At 37.3% G+C, this 17,522-nt stretch overlaps 1 protein-coding gene across 1 annotated transcript in view; it reads left to right on the forward strand.

The window, feature by feature from the left end:
- The first annotated feature begins 5,283 nt into the window (after positions 1 to 5,283).
- The window catches only part of LOC106469089 (28S ribosomal protein S27, mitochondrial-like), a 73,509-nt gene continuing 61,270 nt past the window's right edge, over positions 5,284 to 17,522 (forward strand). The window contains exon 1 of the mRNA XM_013929544.2: positions 5,284 to 5,543. Within this exon, the coding sequence (XP_013784998.1) occupies positions 5,447 to 5,543 (97 nt within the window). The 5' untranslated portion in view covers positions 5,284 to 5,446. The remainder of the gene's footprint in view (positions 5,544 to 17,522) is intronic.

Genomic DNA, 17,522 nt, shown 5'->3' on the forward strand with positions numbered 1-17,522 from the left:
CTTGTGTCGCTAAAGTTTCGTCGGAACGAATTTATGGAAAATTAACTAACGAACGGAGACGTAACAATATTGTCGAAGTGTGTTTGATCGAATGACTGTGACTCTGGCTTGGTGTAGGTTAACTTGTAGTATTCGCGGAAAATGTTCGCTTTCTCATCATCAGTTGTAGCGTGATTGTATGGTGAACGTGGGTTGTGTTGTCTTTACAGATTGTTTTGAATTTTTTCCAGAATAGTTTGTTTGTTTGTTTTTGAATTTCGTGCAAAGCTACACGAGGGCTATCTGCGCTAGCCATCCCTAATTTAGCAGTGTAAGACTAGAGGGAAGGCAGCTAGTCATCACCACCCACCACCAACTCTTGGGCTACTCTTTTACCAACGAATAGTGGGATTGACCGTCACATTATAACGCCCCCACGGCTGAAAGGGCGAGCATGTTTGATGTGACGGGGATTCGAACCCGCGACCCTCAGATTGCGAGTCGAGCATCCTAACCACCTGGCCATGCCGGGCCTTCCAGAATAGCGCTGGGTTGGTTCGATTGGTGTCTATTGATGTACAAAAGCTTTGCCAGTTGTCTTGTTGTTGTTCTTTGATGAAATTTTTTATTATGAGACCTTGCCTGTTAGTGAGTGTTTTGTAGATTGGGTTGCGTGTTCGAATGAATAGTCGTCTTCTTTCGAGTATATGAGAGTGGATGGTTGATGTGAGGTTCCAGTGGTTAATGTCTAGTTTTTATGTTGTTAAGGGTATGGTATTGAGTAGCGATTTGTTGATTGCTTCTGTGATTTTGTTGATATATGTTTCGATTTTCTTATAATTGATAGCTTTAGAGGGTAACGTTGGGAGAGTGTTTTCTAAGTCTTGATTAAATTTAGTCCAGTCGGTTTTTGTGAAATTGTATGTGCGTAGTTGTGTGTTATTAATATTTAGATTGAAAGATATCGGATCATGATCACTGCTTATGTTGGAGTGTATGCAGAAGTTGTGTGCAAATGGGAGGAGGTTATTAGAAACTATGGCGAGGTCGAGAACGTCTTGCCATCCTGTGTGAGCGGTGTGTGTGGGGGTGTTGTATTAAGTAATGTTAGGTTATTGTTTTGGTTGCAATGAAAGTCTGTGTGCTTGGAGTTTATTGTGTGTGGGGGTATTATGTAAGGTTTGATGTAGGAGATTTGTGTCAAGGATTTTGGACAGCAAAACGTATGCTGCAAGTAAAGTTATTTTATGAAAATTAGATGGATGGATGTGCATATGATCTGTTCATTGGTGGTTGAAAAATCTTGTGTGGGGAAAGTGGTTTTTAGGTATTTTTTGTATAGGAGGATTAGGCCTCTGATATTGTTCGATTTAGGAATGGATTTGGATTTAAATATTGGGAGAGTGAATTTGTTTCGTGGGTTTAACAAAGTCTCATTAATAACTATGTTAAGTGTTTGTGTGAGGTTGTACAATTCATATTTTTTGTGTGTAAGCCGCCTTGAATGTTTATTTGAAGGAAGTTTAGCATTTACCTGGTCAAAGATCGAAGTCTCCTAGTGCGACGGTCCATAAGTAAATCCATGGAATCAGGGTTGTGATCTCGGTTGTCGAGATAGTAGATACCTGCTTCGCAGGCGTCGTACAGCAGTTAATTTGGGGATCTGACTTCGCCATTCCAGATTCTTCTGATCAGGTCGGTAACGAAGGCGATCAGGGCGTCTATGGGAATTGTCTGGACGAGTGAAGGTGTGTCTTGGGCTATTTTGTCCGATTCAATAGTGATTCATACTAACGAGGTTTTTTGACTCGTTCTGGCTGACTTGATTCTTTCAGCTTTCAGAGTACGGTGTTTTGCAGGCAGAGTTTCTCTGTTATTTCTTGGCTCTGGATATCAAGAAAAACTCCAAAGATTACAATTTGGGAGGCGTTGTTGTTCCTGACTTCACCTGGGACGTGTGTTGTGATGGTTGCCCACTGGAAGCTGGGGATTGGCCAGGGTTTCAGGAGCGTCGCTTAGTGCCGTGGGTGGGTAGTCTTGATGAAGATTCCACCTTTGGGTAATCGTCTCACGTCTGACAATTCTAGTGACGGGAATATTCGTTGTAACTTTGCGGCTATTTGTGGTTGACGGTATGAGGGTGGAATACCTTCCGCTATAATTGCTGGTGGGATTGGTGTCTTTGTAGATAGCGAGGTTTCTGTAGGGACGTGGAGGCTTGTTGCTGGCTATTAGTCTTATTATCTTCACCTTGTGTGGGTTCCTGATTTAAAGTAGTTTTTACTGGTGAACGAAGCATGGAGGGCTTGGATGGTGAGGATCTTGAAGATGAGGAATCTCGCGATGACGTGTTGGAGGTTGAAGCAGTTAGGGTGGTAGCCATGCAGTTTTGCAGCAGAACAAGTTGTTCCGCGTTTGTTAGCAGCTTGGTGTTGATGCATATGCTTCTCCAGGGCGGGGTTGCCAGAGACTTGTTGCTGGCCCACTCTGGTGAGGTAGTGTTTGGTAGTTCTGGATCGGGGCTAGAACTGACCATTCTTGACGACTTTTTGCGCCAGCCCATTGTCGGTGGCGCTGGTCAGATGTGGCGCGACTTTGTGTGATCGGCGAGAACAAAAGGAAACGTCTTCACTCTTCAAAGGTTTGGCAGTAACAGAAAACGAAGTAAAGCTACAACAATAAAACGGAAAAGTGTACGTGATATGTGAAACGTGTATAGTCGAACAGCTTTGAATCGTTGATAATAAAAGAGAGTAAATGATAACAATAACATAAAAGTAGATAAAATTATAATGATAAAAATTAGTAACAATAATGAAATGTTAAAGGGGCCAGGCGTTGTACCTATTAATAGAAGGGCGTTCTTGTTGAAAGACCATTTATAGACTTACGAAAAGCTTTAGGCAAAGATGGGGTGCTGCCAAACCATGAAGAAAATACATTCCATAAGCTGGCAGTGTCGGCATACTGTGACAGAAAGCACGTAGAAGAAAATCCTGCAGATAGCGTGGACATCCGATTAGAAAGACAGCGACAAAATCAATATGAAAGGAATAAGGCTGCACTAGGAAGTATCATAGAAGGCATTATCTTTCTGGGCCGTCAAGGATTAGCGTTACGTGGACACAGGGATGATTCTACAGCAGATCCTGACAACAAAAAAGGAAATTTTTAAGAACTGATCGAATTTCGTGCAAAGATGGATAAGGTCCTGTTGTATTCAAATCTTTGTTTCTTGTTGAAGCACTTATTCAAATTTTTCTTTCTTTCTTTTTTAATTCAATACGCTATTCAAATTATATATGAAGTATATTACAGATATTCAATTATGTGTTATTTTGTAAAAACAAAACAAAAACATTACTTTGCTTTTTTAACATTATCAGTTTACCTTTTTATTTTTGCTGTTCACACTTTTGTTGAATAAAGCTCTAAGTCACTAAGGACCTTCACACAGTCATGCCCCAAAAATGCAACATACATCTTGAAGACCACTCAGAATGACATCTTGGAGGTGCTGGGTGACGTTATTTGGGAGGCAATATCATCAAACATTTGTGATGAACATTGTCTTTTCTTTAGTATCATTGTTGATGAACTCAAAGATGATATTGCAAACAAACAGATCTTGTCATTATGTGTCAGATACCTCAAGTACATTGAAGGCGACGTCTCTAACATTCAAGACGGCCTGTTAGCTTTCTTTTATACGGAACGGGGCACAGCAGCCCATCTTGTAAAGGTAATTAGCTCAAAACGGATAGAATGTGGATTGCATCCCTCTAATGTTCGAGGACAATCATATGACACCACCTCCACAATGGCCTCCGATAATCAAGGAGTACAAGGTATCTTTCGCAGAGATGTTCCAAGGGCTCTTTATACACCATGCAACAGCCATAAGCTCAAATTAGTCATTGCGTCTGCATCAAAACTGCCGCAGATTTGGAACTGCATAACAGCCGTCAATGATACCTATTTGTTTTTTAATACATCACACAAATGTCAAGGTTTCCTGGAGAAGGTCATTAACACTCAAGAGATGAAGTTCAGCATTCGCGACAGCATAAACTTAAGGGACTGTGCAAGACAAGATGGGTTGAGCGATTTGAGGCTTTCGACAATTTCATTAACTTGACACTAGCGGTAATAACTACTTATGATATAATTGTCAATCCGTACTTGTACCAAGAAGACGCCGATATCTGTTGCCTAATCGTGGATGAGTGGAATTGAGATACAGAAACGAAAACCAAGGCCTAGGGAATCTTAGGTACCATTAATTAATTAATATGTCACTTAATTCTTTCATTATTAATTTTCATCATTATAATTTTATCTATTCTTATGTTATTAATATCATTTCTTTATTTTTTTTGATCAACGACTTAAAACTGATCGAGTATACTCGTTTCACATATCAGGTACACTTTTCCGTTATATTGTGGTAGCTGTATTTCGTTTTCGGTTACTGTCATTTAAAACAGCTTGGTAACCTGTGACGTTCATAGACCCTTGATAAAGGCGTAAGTTGAAACGTCGGTTACAAGTAATTAAACATTTTTCTAACGTCGTTTGTCGTCTTCATTAAATAATGGTTTCTATACCTCAGTCAGCACTGAAAAAAAAAAAAACAGTAATAAGTTAAAGTTATACATTACACAAGTAAATTTACTTAGGGCTTTATCATTTAATTGATGTTTGTATAATGAGCAGGGCTATCTTCTATTAATTAACCTGAGATAAATCATAAGTTCCAATGACGTCATTATAAATTGCTATTGAGAAAGAAAGCAATGTAAAACTTCGGTAACACCTATAAAAACATTCTAGACGTTACAAAAAATGTAAATAATTTTGTTGATGCAATTAGTAAATTGTTGGCAAATATAAGGGTAAAAAGGATGTTATATAACACGACGATATCGCATACTCTAGCATTTCATACTTTATGAATTTAATAACTTCAGTTCCTTTCACTTCTCCTTGTTTGATATATTCATTTTATTAAATTGTGTTCTTAACCTTTGTACAATATACTTATTTCTTTCTCTATGTATATTTTGTATACATTATTTTCTTCTATTAAAACGTGTAATGTTTGTTGTTTATGTGTGCATGTGTGATTGTGCATATATTAGTCAACAATCTCAAGAAGTAGCAGTATTCAACAAGATGCTCGAACCTCCCCTTCCGTCGTCTTATTTCCTGATCTCCACAAACGCAGCTTCTCCTGATGTCTCGAGACTTTCCTCCAAGTTACTATAGTATCAAACGTTTACGCTTCTAATTAGAAACTACACCCTTGTTAGTCCAAAAACCTTAATATTCACGTGCCATAAAGTCCTAAATCATGAAGTGGGCCTGAAAGTTACTTTAACCTAAATAACTACCACGATTCGGATTGGATGTATATATTCCAATTACTGATCTTTGATCAAATTTCAGGTGGCGCGATATTCGTCAAATGGCTTTCATAGTAGAGTTATCACGTGTAAGAGTTTTATCTCTTCGATACAGTGGAAAATTTTTGCTTTACCGTTTTCAAAATTTTCGTCACAGTAGTAAGTTTCAAGCTTTGGCAAACGAATTATTTAGGATCGAGTACATAGATACTTTAAAATAATCAAATAATTATACTGTTTTCATGTTTCATTCTTCACATCCAGTGACAGTGATACTGTTTACACATACACTGTTACAGTTACAGTATTGTTAGTATTACTGTTGTCATCGTTCTTTAATGTTATTTGGTACTTGGTAGATGATCATTTAATGTGACGTAAAATTTGTATTAATTATAATTTGATACGACAAAAATTTAATGATTTTTTTGGTCGGCCTGGTCGTAGCATAGGTCTTACCATAGTTGACTTTTGGCATGTACCCTTTTAATTTTTAGATCTTAATGAAGTTATTGTAGAGCTTTCTTATGCAAATATAATTTTATCTTTAAATTGAATTTGTATTCAGTTGTTTAGACTAACTGTTCTTTGTATATTATTAGCAGCATGATTTTGCTGAGAAAATAACTCCCGTTTGGTCTTCATCATAAACTAAAGTTCTTCACCAGAGTCAACATAGAGTGCAAATGAAGATTTTAGCAATAGTTAGTAGACACGACTTTTAAGCATTTAAAGTAGCATTATCAGTATAAGCTATTTATATTACTGGGAATGCCAGCTTTGGGCAAGGCTATCTATCTATTCTGATGATGTTGCCAATAATTATTACTGAGAGTGTCAATTTACATTACTGACAGTGTTGTTTTCTCTTTGACAATATGCATGGACGATTAATTCTTGTGAGATTCTAAACTATCTTGATCATTAGAAAAGTAAGATTAGGCAAAAATAAAAAATATATTGTTCTATGAATTTCTCTTAGAGGATTTTGGTGATTTTTTTAAACAATGAAAAAAAATATTAAAAAACCATTGGATTCTACAGTAAAAAATTAGTATATTTACTCATTAAGCTAAATTATTAGGGGGTTTCAGTGATATTTAAATAATGAAAATAAAAAAATTCACACACATTGGATTCCACAGTCATAAATTAGTAGATTTACATTGCCAGTTCAATTATTTAATTCATAATTATTGAAAAACAATTGAAAATTGTATTTGTAAATTGACGTTTCACTCCATGCTACCTTCTGATTGGAACAATGTTGACAAACTGTCAGTGATTTATCACTTTACCTGGTAACCTGATACTGGGTGACACTCGTGTCAAGGCAAGATAAAATGTAGTGTCATTAACGTTCATCCATTTCAAACTCATACATGTGTATTCATATTATATGGATAAATAAAATTGTCAATAACCAATGTTAATAATGAAGTATTAGCTTACCTATGAAATAATAGGTGAGATTCTTTAATCACATTGGTTGTAAACTGGAAATACTGTGATTGACAGGTATGTATCAGTAGTAACCTCTACCCATTGTACATCATGTTATGATGTAATTGATATGTCTTTCGTAGCCACACCCTATGATATGACATAAAGCAACATGTTGCCAGGGCAGCATATAGGCTGTTTACAATCCCCATTTATCATTTTTTTGACGTGCTGTCTGTTTGAATTGAGCAAAGATATCTATGTATCAGTTTTTCATTATGTAGTTCGCAACACCAAGTTTATTATGTACCATTGTTTCTATCAATTCAGTGACTAAAAAGAATTTTAAATGGTTTTAAAGTTTTATTGGTTCCACCAAGTTGAACTAAAACTGTTTTTGGTTTTAACAATTGCTTGCTGATTGCTGCAAAATGGCAGAAGAAAGGTTTAGCGATCATTGTGATTTTTTAAAACCAGTTTACAAACTAGTGTAGTATGGTTGCCTTTATATATATTATGTGAACTCAGCATGTATTAGTACTGTAGAGGTTTTTCGTTTGTTGTTTTGCATACAATAATTAGTATTTTGCCTTTGGGAGATTTATATATTTGCAACTGTTATTTTGCATTCATATACTTCTATGTCTGAGAATTGTAATTCTCTGAGACTTCCTACTTAAATATGTGGCTTCCCAGTAGCTCAGTATTAAGTTTGTGGGCTTATAATGCTAAAACATGGAGTTTATTTTCCACAGTGGCTACAACTCAGGGAGATGTTCTGCAGCTTTTTGTTAAACAAGAAAAAAGCTTAAGCATTCTATATTTTTTTAATTTTTCCATGTGTGATTATACAGATGTTGTAAGTTGTTGATAAATGAGGTCACAGCAACCATTCCCATGTGTCACATATGTACAAGCAAAAAGAAAAAAAAAGTGCCAGGGTGTTATTTTTATGACTTATTCTGGTTAAATTTTTATTTCTGTGGAATTTTTTTAACACAAGCGTAACACTTGGAGAATGAATCTAACCATCACTACTATGTGATCACCATTATGTTTCTTTTTAAAATATGTAGTAATCTTACACTAATCAATCTACTGTAAATAAAGTGATGGAGACATTTTTAACATTTACTATCGCTATTCATCAAGAAGGTTAATATTATTTCTGATATGTTACTTCCCTCCACTCACAAGATTAGCTTTTCTTGTTTTGTGCTGTCCTCTATAAGCAAACTTTGTATAATGCATGGCACAAGCCTTCTGCACTTCTCTATGCCTCTACTATCACGTGATACATGACTCCATCATTGCGCCACTACCAATTCATCACTTCTCGTTTGGCAGTGCTTGAGTTCAGACATCTTTCTTATTGTTCATTACTTATCCAAGAATTTTTTTTCACTTAATTTTCGAAGGCGTTTAATTTACCCGTGTTTTGTCGAAACTTTTTCACTTGTTTGTTCAGAATGCCCTCTCTGCTCCTTCACTTTCTGCTCACGAGGTTTTATCGCTTTTGGGGATGTGGTCTTCTATGACTCCTCTCATACCCTTTGGGCAGGCTCATATGCTCCTATAACCCTTCCTTCCTACAATGTGGACAATCTCTGATGGTGGTTAGACAAGCCCCAGACATTGATGGGTACCCTACTTCCTCCTCCTCGGTCACAGATGCATCCCTCCAGGGCTGGAGTGCATGGGTTGATCACCAGGAGGCTTCAGATCGTTGGTCTGTAGGGGAACTTTCTCTTCATATCAATGCCCTCAAACTCCTTGTTGTTTGATGGACTTTGGATCACTTTCTTCCCATCTCCAGAGATCATCTGGTCATGATTCATTCTGACAATTCAACAGTGATGGCTCATATCAATCACCAAGGTGGCACCTGATTGAGATCCCTCTGTTTTCTAACATTGGATCTTCTCTTTTGGGCCCACAATCATCACATTTGTTTGATGGCATGTCATGTACCTGGTGCTTTCAACATTGTGGCAGATCGTCTTTCCCGATCTGACCTGGATTACCTGATGGAGTAATCCTTTTATCTTCTTGTTTTTTGCTGGCTTTGCATTCAGTGAGGTATTTCTCATATCAATGCATTTACCACCACCCTCAATCATAAGTTACCTTTATTTTGGTCCCTGGTTTCCCATCCTTGGACTTTGGCTAGAGATGCCTTCAGCCAGGATTGGTTAAACAAGTTCCTTTATGTTTATCCTCCTATCCAATTACTTCATTGAGAAGTCTCCCTCATCCATACCACCCTGTACAAAGTCCTTCTGATTGCTACTTACTGGTCCACTCAACTGTGGTTTCCATCATTACTCCAGCTCCAGTTGTTCTATCCCATCCCTCGTCCTTCTCTCCTCAACCCCAGTTGCTGGTTCTGCATTCCGCACATCATGTCCTCCTTCTTCATGCCTGGCTTTTGTCTGGTCCCTAGTGAGGAGATCTGGTTTCTCATGATTGGTGGCATCTCATTTACCTCATTCCATTTGTCCTTCATACCTGGCTGTGAAGCAGTCGAAATGGAATATTTTTCACACCTTAGCCTCTGGATTGGGGGTATCCCAGCTTCTCGTCCTACTGTTGCTGGTCTCTCCAAGTTTCTTACGTGACTTTTTGAAAATGGTCTTTGGTCTCCTTGATAACGAATTATTGGGTAACCTTATCCCACACTTTCTGTTTTTCCATTAACTGCAGGGTTTTTCTTTCCTCTGTCCTTACCATTTTTATCCGTTCTTTCTGGATCCATTGGCTGCCTAGGCATTTGGTATTTCTGGTTTGGGACATTAACATGGTACTACATTCCTTTACTTTATTTCTGTTTGAGCCCATTGCATCATGCTCTTTGTTTCACCTATCCAATAAGGCATGTTTCCTTTTCCTCTTGCCTGCAGGAGGCATCGGGCAGATCTATTTACTATCGACATCACACGAACACTGTATCACTGAAACTATCTTCTCCTTTATCCAGATCATTCCTTCCTTCCCAAGACCTTGGTAGCTCATGAGGGTAACTCCTCATTTTCACCCATTTCTGTTCCCTCTATTTCTCATCTCTGCACTTGTCCTGATACAGATATCCCTCTATGTTCAGTACATGTCCTACTTTGTTATATTGTCTGCACAGCTCCTTTCAGAGACTCCTGTTTCCATCTCTTTATCCCATGGTAACTTTCTTCCTTTTGGGATCTTTCTCCCTTTGCCCTTACCAATTGGGTTCATCGTTTAATCCAGTTGGCTTATTCCTCCTTGTCCCATTCCTTGCTCTGTGGTGAATGGTGCTTGACCAGGTATTCTTTACATACACAAACAAATCTGCTCTGTATGCCATGTTGATTCATGCACTCTTTCCATGGCTTTGCATGCTTACCCTGGAGATAGGATATTTTACAAGATCACTGGATGGTCAATAACCTCCTGATATTTGCTTCATAAATAGGCTCTTCCCGGACCGTACCAACCATGGATGGCATGGCTAAAGTAGAAGGGGATAGCTGCTTATACTATGCCATGCCTCGATTGAATAAATTAGTATGGTCTGCTTTTCAAAGTAGGGTTTCGTGATCATCTGTTGCACTGTCTTGGGTGTAACCATTGCTCCAGACTCTCCAATGCCCCCCCCCCCCCTTCTGCCAAAGGAGTATGGGGGTCCTTACCATTTGCCAGATCCAAACTGCTGGGGTGGTTGACCATTGGGATATCCTGCTGGATTGGTTCCAGATAGATGGCTATAATCATTCAGTTTAGAGTATGGCAGTGGTGTTCTGCCAGTGTAGAAGGCGTAAAATCCTCCAAATTGAGTGACGCATACCATGGAGTGAGATATCTAAGGGCAGTTCATCCCTTTGATTGGTTGCCCTCGTTCTATCCTTATGTGGATGTCAGTACCCTGTGGGCTTGTTTTGGATATCGAATGAACCAATTAACTTAAGTCCTCACACAACGTTGGGGTTGTCGATCTTCCACCCTCGATTCTTCCTTCTGTGTTAGTGGGTCACAGAGGGTATATGTGGGATGTTTCCATTTCTGTTATGGGCATTCCCTCATTCTCTTGCAATGGGGATGTTATTAACCTTTGGACATTTTGGACCAGTCTCACAGTCGCAGGAGTTTATTGCATGTGATGGACTGCCCTCAGATACTGGATGACACATTCCCAGATCCCTGGCTCAATGCTAATCCTGTATCGTGCCCTGGAGTTGGTGTTTACCTCACATCCACGAGGTGAAGCTGGTATGATCCTCATCCTACCCTTGTGTAGATGTTGGTACCCAGCAAGGAGGTTTTGGATGTAGTTGACTTACTGAGTATGGTCCACTGCACCCTAGCCATTCTAAACCATGGGATGTATCCTGCATTACCCACTTCTGTGGGATTGAGTTTCTATATTTATCCGGTTGGGATCACTTTCCTGACTTATCCTCTCCCACTCGGATCTGCTCCCTTCCTTTCCTGCCATGTTTGTTCCTAGCTGTTCATGGCGATGAGATACCTAGTTCAGAAGTGGTGCTATGCCCCTTCTCAGATTATCTGATCTGTTTCTCATCTACAGAAGTATCCTTCAGATGCTTTTGGGGGTACATCTGTTCTTTACTTACACTGGTCCCTCCTTGTTTTCAGTGTGGGGTTCTAGCTAGTCGTGTGAGAGGAGGGAAGTGCCATATCGGAAATTATAATTTTCCTATACTGAAAATGTATTTCTGATAGGTACTTCCCTACGCTCACACTTCCCACTCATTCTCCCCACAATCTTCTGGTGCCCATGTTTTCTGCCAAACTTCGATGTGATGATTCGGTAGTGGCGCATAGAGGGAGTTACATGCATCACATGATAGTAGTGCTCTCCTATTGGTGGAGAGATGACCATGATGATTTGCATGAGGGACATGTTGGAATCTTTGGTTTCAGTAGGGGAATGCAGAACACTTGTGACATGCATTATAAAAAAGTTCGAGGGTAGCACAAAATGAGAAAAGTACCTATTGGAAATGCATTTTCAGTATAGGAAAATTATAACTTTTTGTTCCAAAAAAAATCAATTATACATTGTTTGTGAACAACATAAATATAAAAATGATATCAATAACAGTTTCAGTTGTCAAAAATTTTGCAGTCAGCTACCATACTCTCCATGTCACCAAACAGGAAACTTAACTAATCTTATTTGATAAACATAATAATAAACAACTCATGTTTACAAACATTACAACTCAATAACACCACAAAAAAAAACCAGGCATCAACAATATATCTTTATTAAAAAGTAAGAAATCCCCATTTGTGTGACTTTGCTTAATGTTGTGCGTTTATCTTGGTGTATTTATGTATACTACTTGTACCTGATGAGCACAAAATTTTCTTCAAATATTGTACATTTGTTACTCTGTTAAACTTGTAATACTTTTCTTTATTATCCATTCAATCCATCTATAAAATGTACAAGTTTATCTTATCCAAAGTTATCTGACTTCTTATTGAAGAAAATTTCTATAGCTTTCAAACCCACAAATATTTTTACAGTTCACAAATGAAATGAACTGCAAGTGTAGAAACTATAACAAAATGAAACCTATATATTTACTATTACATGATAGATTAATTCTTGTTTTATTCTTAGTATCCAATGATATTGGAAATTTCTTTATAGCTGTTTTTTTTATTAGTAAATGATCAAACCACTTGATGTGGACCCACAATAAGATTTCAACCAAGGTCCAAGTTCTGTACAAAAATTAAGGGAAGTGCTTGAAAATCAACAATAGTATAATATGTTCTCAAGGGGTGATAGGCAGAAATAAAGGATTTCTTTGGGATGGGGAGAAAAATTCTACAGAAAATCAAGAAGTGGGTTGTTTCGTATACAGACAATTATCTGCAGCTGTGTAGAATTGAAAATATGAAATTTTTTCCTCATGAATTACACTAAATAAATGTTAGAAAATGACATAATATAGATTCTAAAATATTTTGGTGTTAAAATTATTGAAATATATTCAGAATTAACAAATAAAATGGACTTTATAGCTTTTATTAAGTTGCAAAAAATATCAAAAGCCAGAGAAAACCCTATCTTCAGACTTGAGGCACAATGAGTTAGAATTAGTTACTTTTTAATTTTAAACTTTGTACATGCAAATCTATCATACATGCAAGGCAACTGCACTGTTTAATACTTAGAAACAAAATTCGTATTGAAAAGTATACACACTACATCATTACTGTGTAGTGTGTATAGTTTTCCAGACTTGTTCCAGATAATTCAGTATTATTTTACATGTTAAAAAGTTTGTTTATGATAATTTGAGCCTTAATTGTTGTACCTATATCTATGTAGTTGCTCAAATTATTTGTAACCAAGGGAAACAAATAATCCTAAATAATTTTTAGTAGTCAAATATTTACTTAGCTAAAGTAAAAATCTTGTATTTTGAATATTCTTCAAGTAGATTAAATTTAAAGTAAAACAACTTAAAAATTAGAATAACTCAATTTATTTTATAAAATAACTTTTGATAGGCATAACTTTATCTTACAAAGTTTGAAAACCATTAGGGAATGAATTAATAAAGGATGCTTGTAACACTTTTCATGTTGTATTACATAAAATAAAATTGTTAATTTAAACCAGTATCTCTTGTTACATCTACTCTTAAGTATATTCAGTTTATTTTTTTGTGGTTTATTAAAATGTGCTATGTATGTAACAAGAAATTCTGTGGAAAAACAACATGTGAATTTAATGTGCAGAAATTTTACAATACTGGAATAAACTGTCAAACATGTGTGGTGAAAAATCAGTAAGACAAACAACTTGTATGTATTAGCATTATTACTTACTAGGATTTGTCTAAGCAGCATGTGAGTACAGTCATACTTGTTTTCACTTTTCACTGATCCCTACAATGGATATGTAGTAGCACTAGTCATAGTTAAACTGAGATTCTGTTCATATAAATAGGCAAATGACTTAAGTTAATGTTAAATGGCTGGCATGAAAAAGTGAATTAAGAATACTGCTTCAGAATCATGGGAGGGGTTGCAGAATTGGTAGTGTTTGCCCTGTGATTATAAAGTTCAGTGTTCCAGACTTGCCAGTGTCTGTCACAACTTCCACCAGAACACAAGTTGAGGAAAGCAATATTTCGATATGATGTCTTACCTCTTCTCACATATTAGCTTTCCTGATTCATTTTTGCCTTCTATATGCAGAATTTTCACTTGCCACTAGCCTTGACACTTCCACCTAAGATCATGCATTTCTGTGTGATATTGCTGTGCTGTTGCATGCAAATGTGCATGTGACAACCCTCCACCAATAAGTGTGAGTCACATTCTTCTAGCATGGCTTAGCTCCCTCTATACTGATATTCAATTATCACTTCTCAATTTAGCACTCGTGTGTAATGATATCTTTTTTTTCTATGGTAAACTTTTTAGATATAAGCATTTTTTTGTCGAAATATTTCCAAAGGCATAGACTGTTGTGGGAATATTTATTGTTGGGGTTTCGTTTTCCAACATTTTCCGCACCTGAAGATTTTTTGGCTTTTTATGTCTACATTTTTATATTACAAGTGTCATTAACTAACTTCCACTTTGTCTGGTGTGGGACAACAAAATGTTGTTCATGCTAGACTAACAACTAAAATGCAGTCAGGTTTTTCTTTGTCTGTTGAGAAAATGATGGCTTTTGTGTGGTAGGTGGTGGATTTTTTCATGTGGCCTAGACCTTCGTTTGAACCTGAAATATATTTGACAGTTTTTCCTATTTGTGACAGAATGGTTTTTTGCTGGTTTTTTCCCAACATCTACATTTTCCTTATCTTATACCCACTTTGTCTTGATTCTACCTTACCCTTTTTTGTAATTTTGGGAAAAGTTTCTCAGATATGTTTCTTTCTCTCCTTGACTTTGTATATTGTTCCCTACTTTTTCCTTTTGTGTTTTTTACTTCCTCTCCAAGTATGCTAGCCCGTATTTGATTAGTTTTGTCTCAACTGTGGTGGATGCATTCCTTGTCCTTCTCCCTTTGTTACCTTGTATGTTTGGGCATCACATACAGCTGTATTTACCTTTCTTAGACTCTTTTAAACTCTGGAGTCTTTTTCAGATCCTTTGTCTTTTGTTCAACTTTCTTAGTCTTCATTTTTCCCTCCTTCATCTTATGTTATTTTTCTCCATTCACCTTCTTTCCATGCTAATCCACCATTTCTCTGAGGGGTTTTCTGTGGATACTCATTCACTTATCTTCCTCAGACTTATCACTTCATATTTGGTTGACCTGTTGCTAGGATTTGTTGGAGCTAATTGCTTTTTTTACTCAAGTGCATTTGCCTCCACTTTATCTCTGATACATATCTTCATTTGACTCCTTTCTTTTGCCAGTGTGATTTTATTGGAGTGCCTGTTTCTCTGGAGTCACATGTTGGGTTCATATGCCAATGTTATTCCTTATCCTCACTGGATTCTTGTCTTTCCCTTGCTCCTTCTTTACCTCATTCTGTCTCCCATCCTCCTGCTTTCTCTCCTCTCCCTGTCTCTACTTCCCATTCTTCTGTCTTTATCCATCATTCCACTGCTTATAGACTTTGGTAATGTCAGTTTTGGTGGACTGTCCTATAGGCTCAGGGTCAGTAGGGCAAGTTTATTTTGATTTGTGGACCTTTGTCCTCCATTTGTGGCTTATTGTTGGTTACACTGTAATCTGGCAGAACGTCTTACCCCTTCTTTCTTTCATCTTCTCCTCCACTGTTTCCTGTACCTATTACTTTTCCTGTACTGAGGGATTTTATTTCTTAGAATCTGCCAATGGCAGTATTGTACCTAATGGCTAAAGACTATCAAATGGGTTTATAATCTGTTTCCAGGATTCAATTCCCATCTTTTCATTGTTCCCAAGGAATCAGGGGATTGGCATCCAGTCATAGATATTTCCAGTCTTAGTCGGTTTCTCAACCTCCCTCGATTTACCAGGGAGACTTTTCTCACCCTACTGTGGTTACTTGCTCCAGATCTTTGGATGACTGAGGTAGATGTGTCAAATGCTTAGTTTCACAGTTGACTCCATTCCAACAATCCTCCTTCAGCCATTCTTTTCTCCTCCACTGGGAGGCAGTGCATCTGGGTTGGTTGGTCCACCTAGAAAAGTTGCATTTCACACCCAGTTCAGTATCTTCTTCATTTGGGTATGTTTCAACTTGCATTTCCATAATGCCCTGCCTTGTCCTCTTCATTTGAGAGATGTGGAACATTTAGTTTTCTATGCTATATCCTCTCCTCCTTTCATTGTGTAGGAGTTTCTCTCTATTTTGGGGACTTGAGCTTTCATTATCCCCTTGAGTCATGCTTATTTGTGTTGTCTACAATGCACTCTGCATGATGACTGGAACCTTGCTCAGGATCCCTTTTCCACCACCATTCTTTTTTGTTACTCACAGACTTCACCTGGTGGCTCAACAAAACCAATACCATAGAGGAAGCTCCTCTTTGGCAGTATTTTGAGCAAGGATAATTTTCTTATGATTGTTTGTGGACAGTTAGTTCTGATCCTTACAGACAACTCTACACTTGTTTCCTATATCAATTACCAAGAGGTTGCTAAGTCTCTTTCTTTCTGTTTCCACACACACTATTTTCTTTTCTGGGTCCATTCTCTACCACTATGACTTATGTGGTGTCCTATCCTATTCTGGATACTCATAATTTCGTTACTGATCACTTCTCAAGATCCGACAAGCTATTACCATAAAAAGTGATGTCTCGATTCTCTGGTGTTCAAGAGGCTGTGCTCTCAACTGAGCACTATCATAGATGCATCTGCCACTCATCTGCACACCAGATTTCTACTTTTTCTGGTCCACAGTTCCTCATCAATCAGTTCTAGCTGTGGATGCATTCAGTTAGGACTGACCCAACTACTTTCTCCATGACTACCCTCCTATTTGTCTTCTCCCTCGTGTTATTTACCTCATGCACTCTTTGTCAATTCCTCCTGCTAGCTCTATATTGGCTGCTTCAACCATGGTTCCTTCTATTGAAACTTCTCCAATCCTCTACCTCTATCACGATCCATACTCCTTCAACCTCATTCCTACCTTTCACATCTGACAGTATCGTCATTCTGACTTCACATGTAGGTTTTCACTTGACTGAATTTACATAAATGTATATATCATAATTTCTGGAGTTATAAAAAAAATCCCTATCTTCTAATAATACACAGCACAGTAACTCTCACAGGTTTTACCGTAATTGAATGATGTCTGAATGTAGGTGATGTTACCACTTTACTGTAAACTTGTATGCAAGCAACACACATTTCTATTGCTGGCTTTATGCTTTAGCCCTTTTACATTTAGGTTCAGGCCATATGGGTTTTTAATTTGAGATATAATGCTAGAGTATAGGCCTAGATCTAATGTTTATCAATTTTATATATTACACCAGTCATTACTGGGTGGAAATATATATCTGGAGAATCATTAAACAAGTGTTTGCTGTAGACTCAAATGTTATTTCTCTTGGTACAGATAGTGATTCTGAGTATGATGCAGGCTTTGATCATCAGGAAGAAATATTTTTGAATGACTGGCTAGAAATTAAAAAATTACCGGGAACATTTTGACTAGTGTATTTACATGGATATTTTCAAGTTAAATGTTTATTCATAATAAATTCATAATTACTAAA

This window comes from Limulus polyphemus, unplaced genomic scaffold (assembly GCF_000517525.1).
Source record: "Limulus polyphemus unplaced genomic scaffold, Limulus_polyphemus-2.1.2 Scaffold3295, whole genome shotgun sequence".
NCBI classification, from domain to species: domain Eukaryota; kingdom Metazoa; phylum Arthropoda; class Merostomata; order Xiphosura; family Limulidae; genus Limulus; species Limulus polyphemus.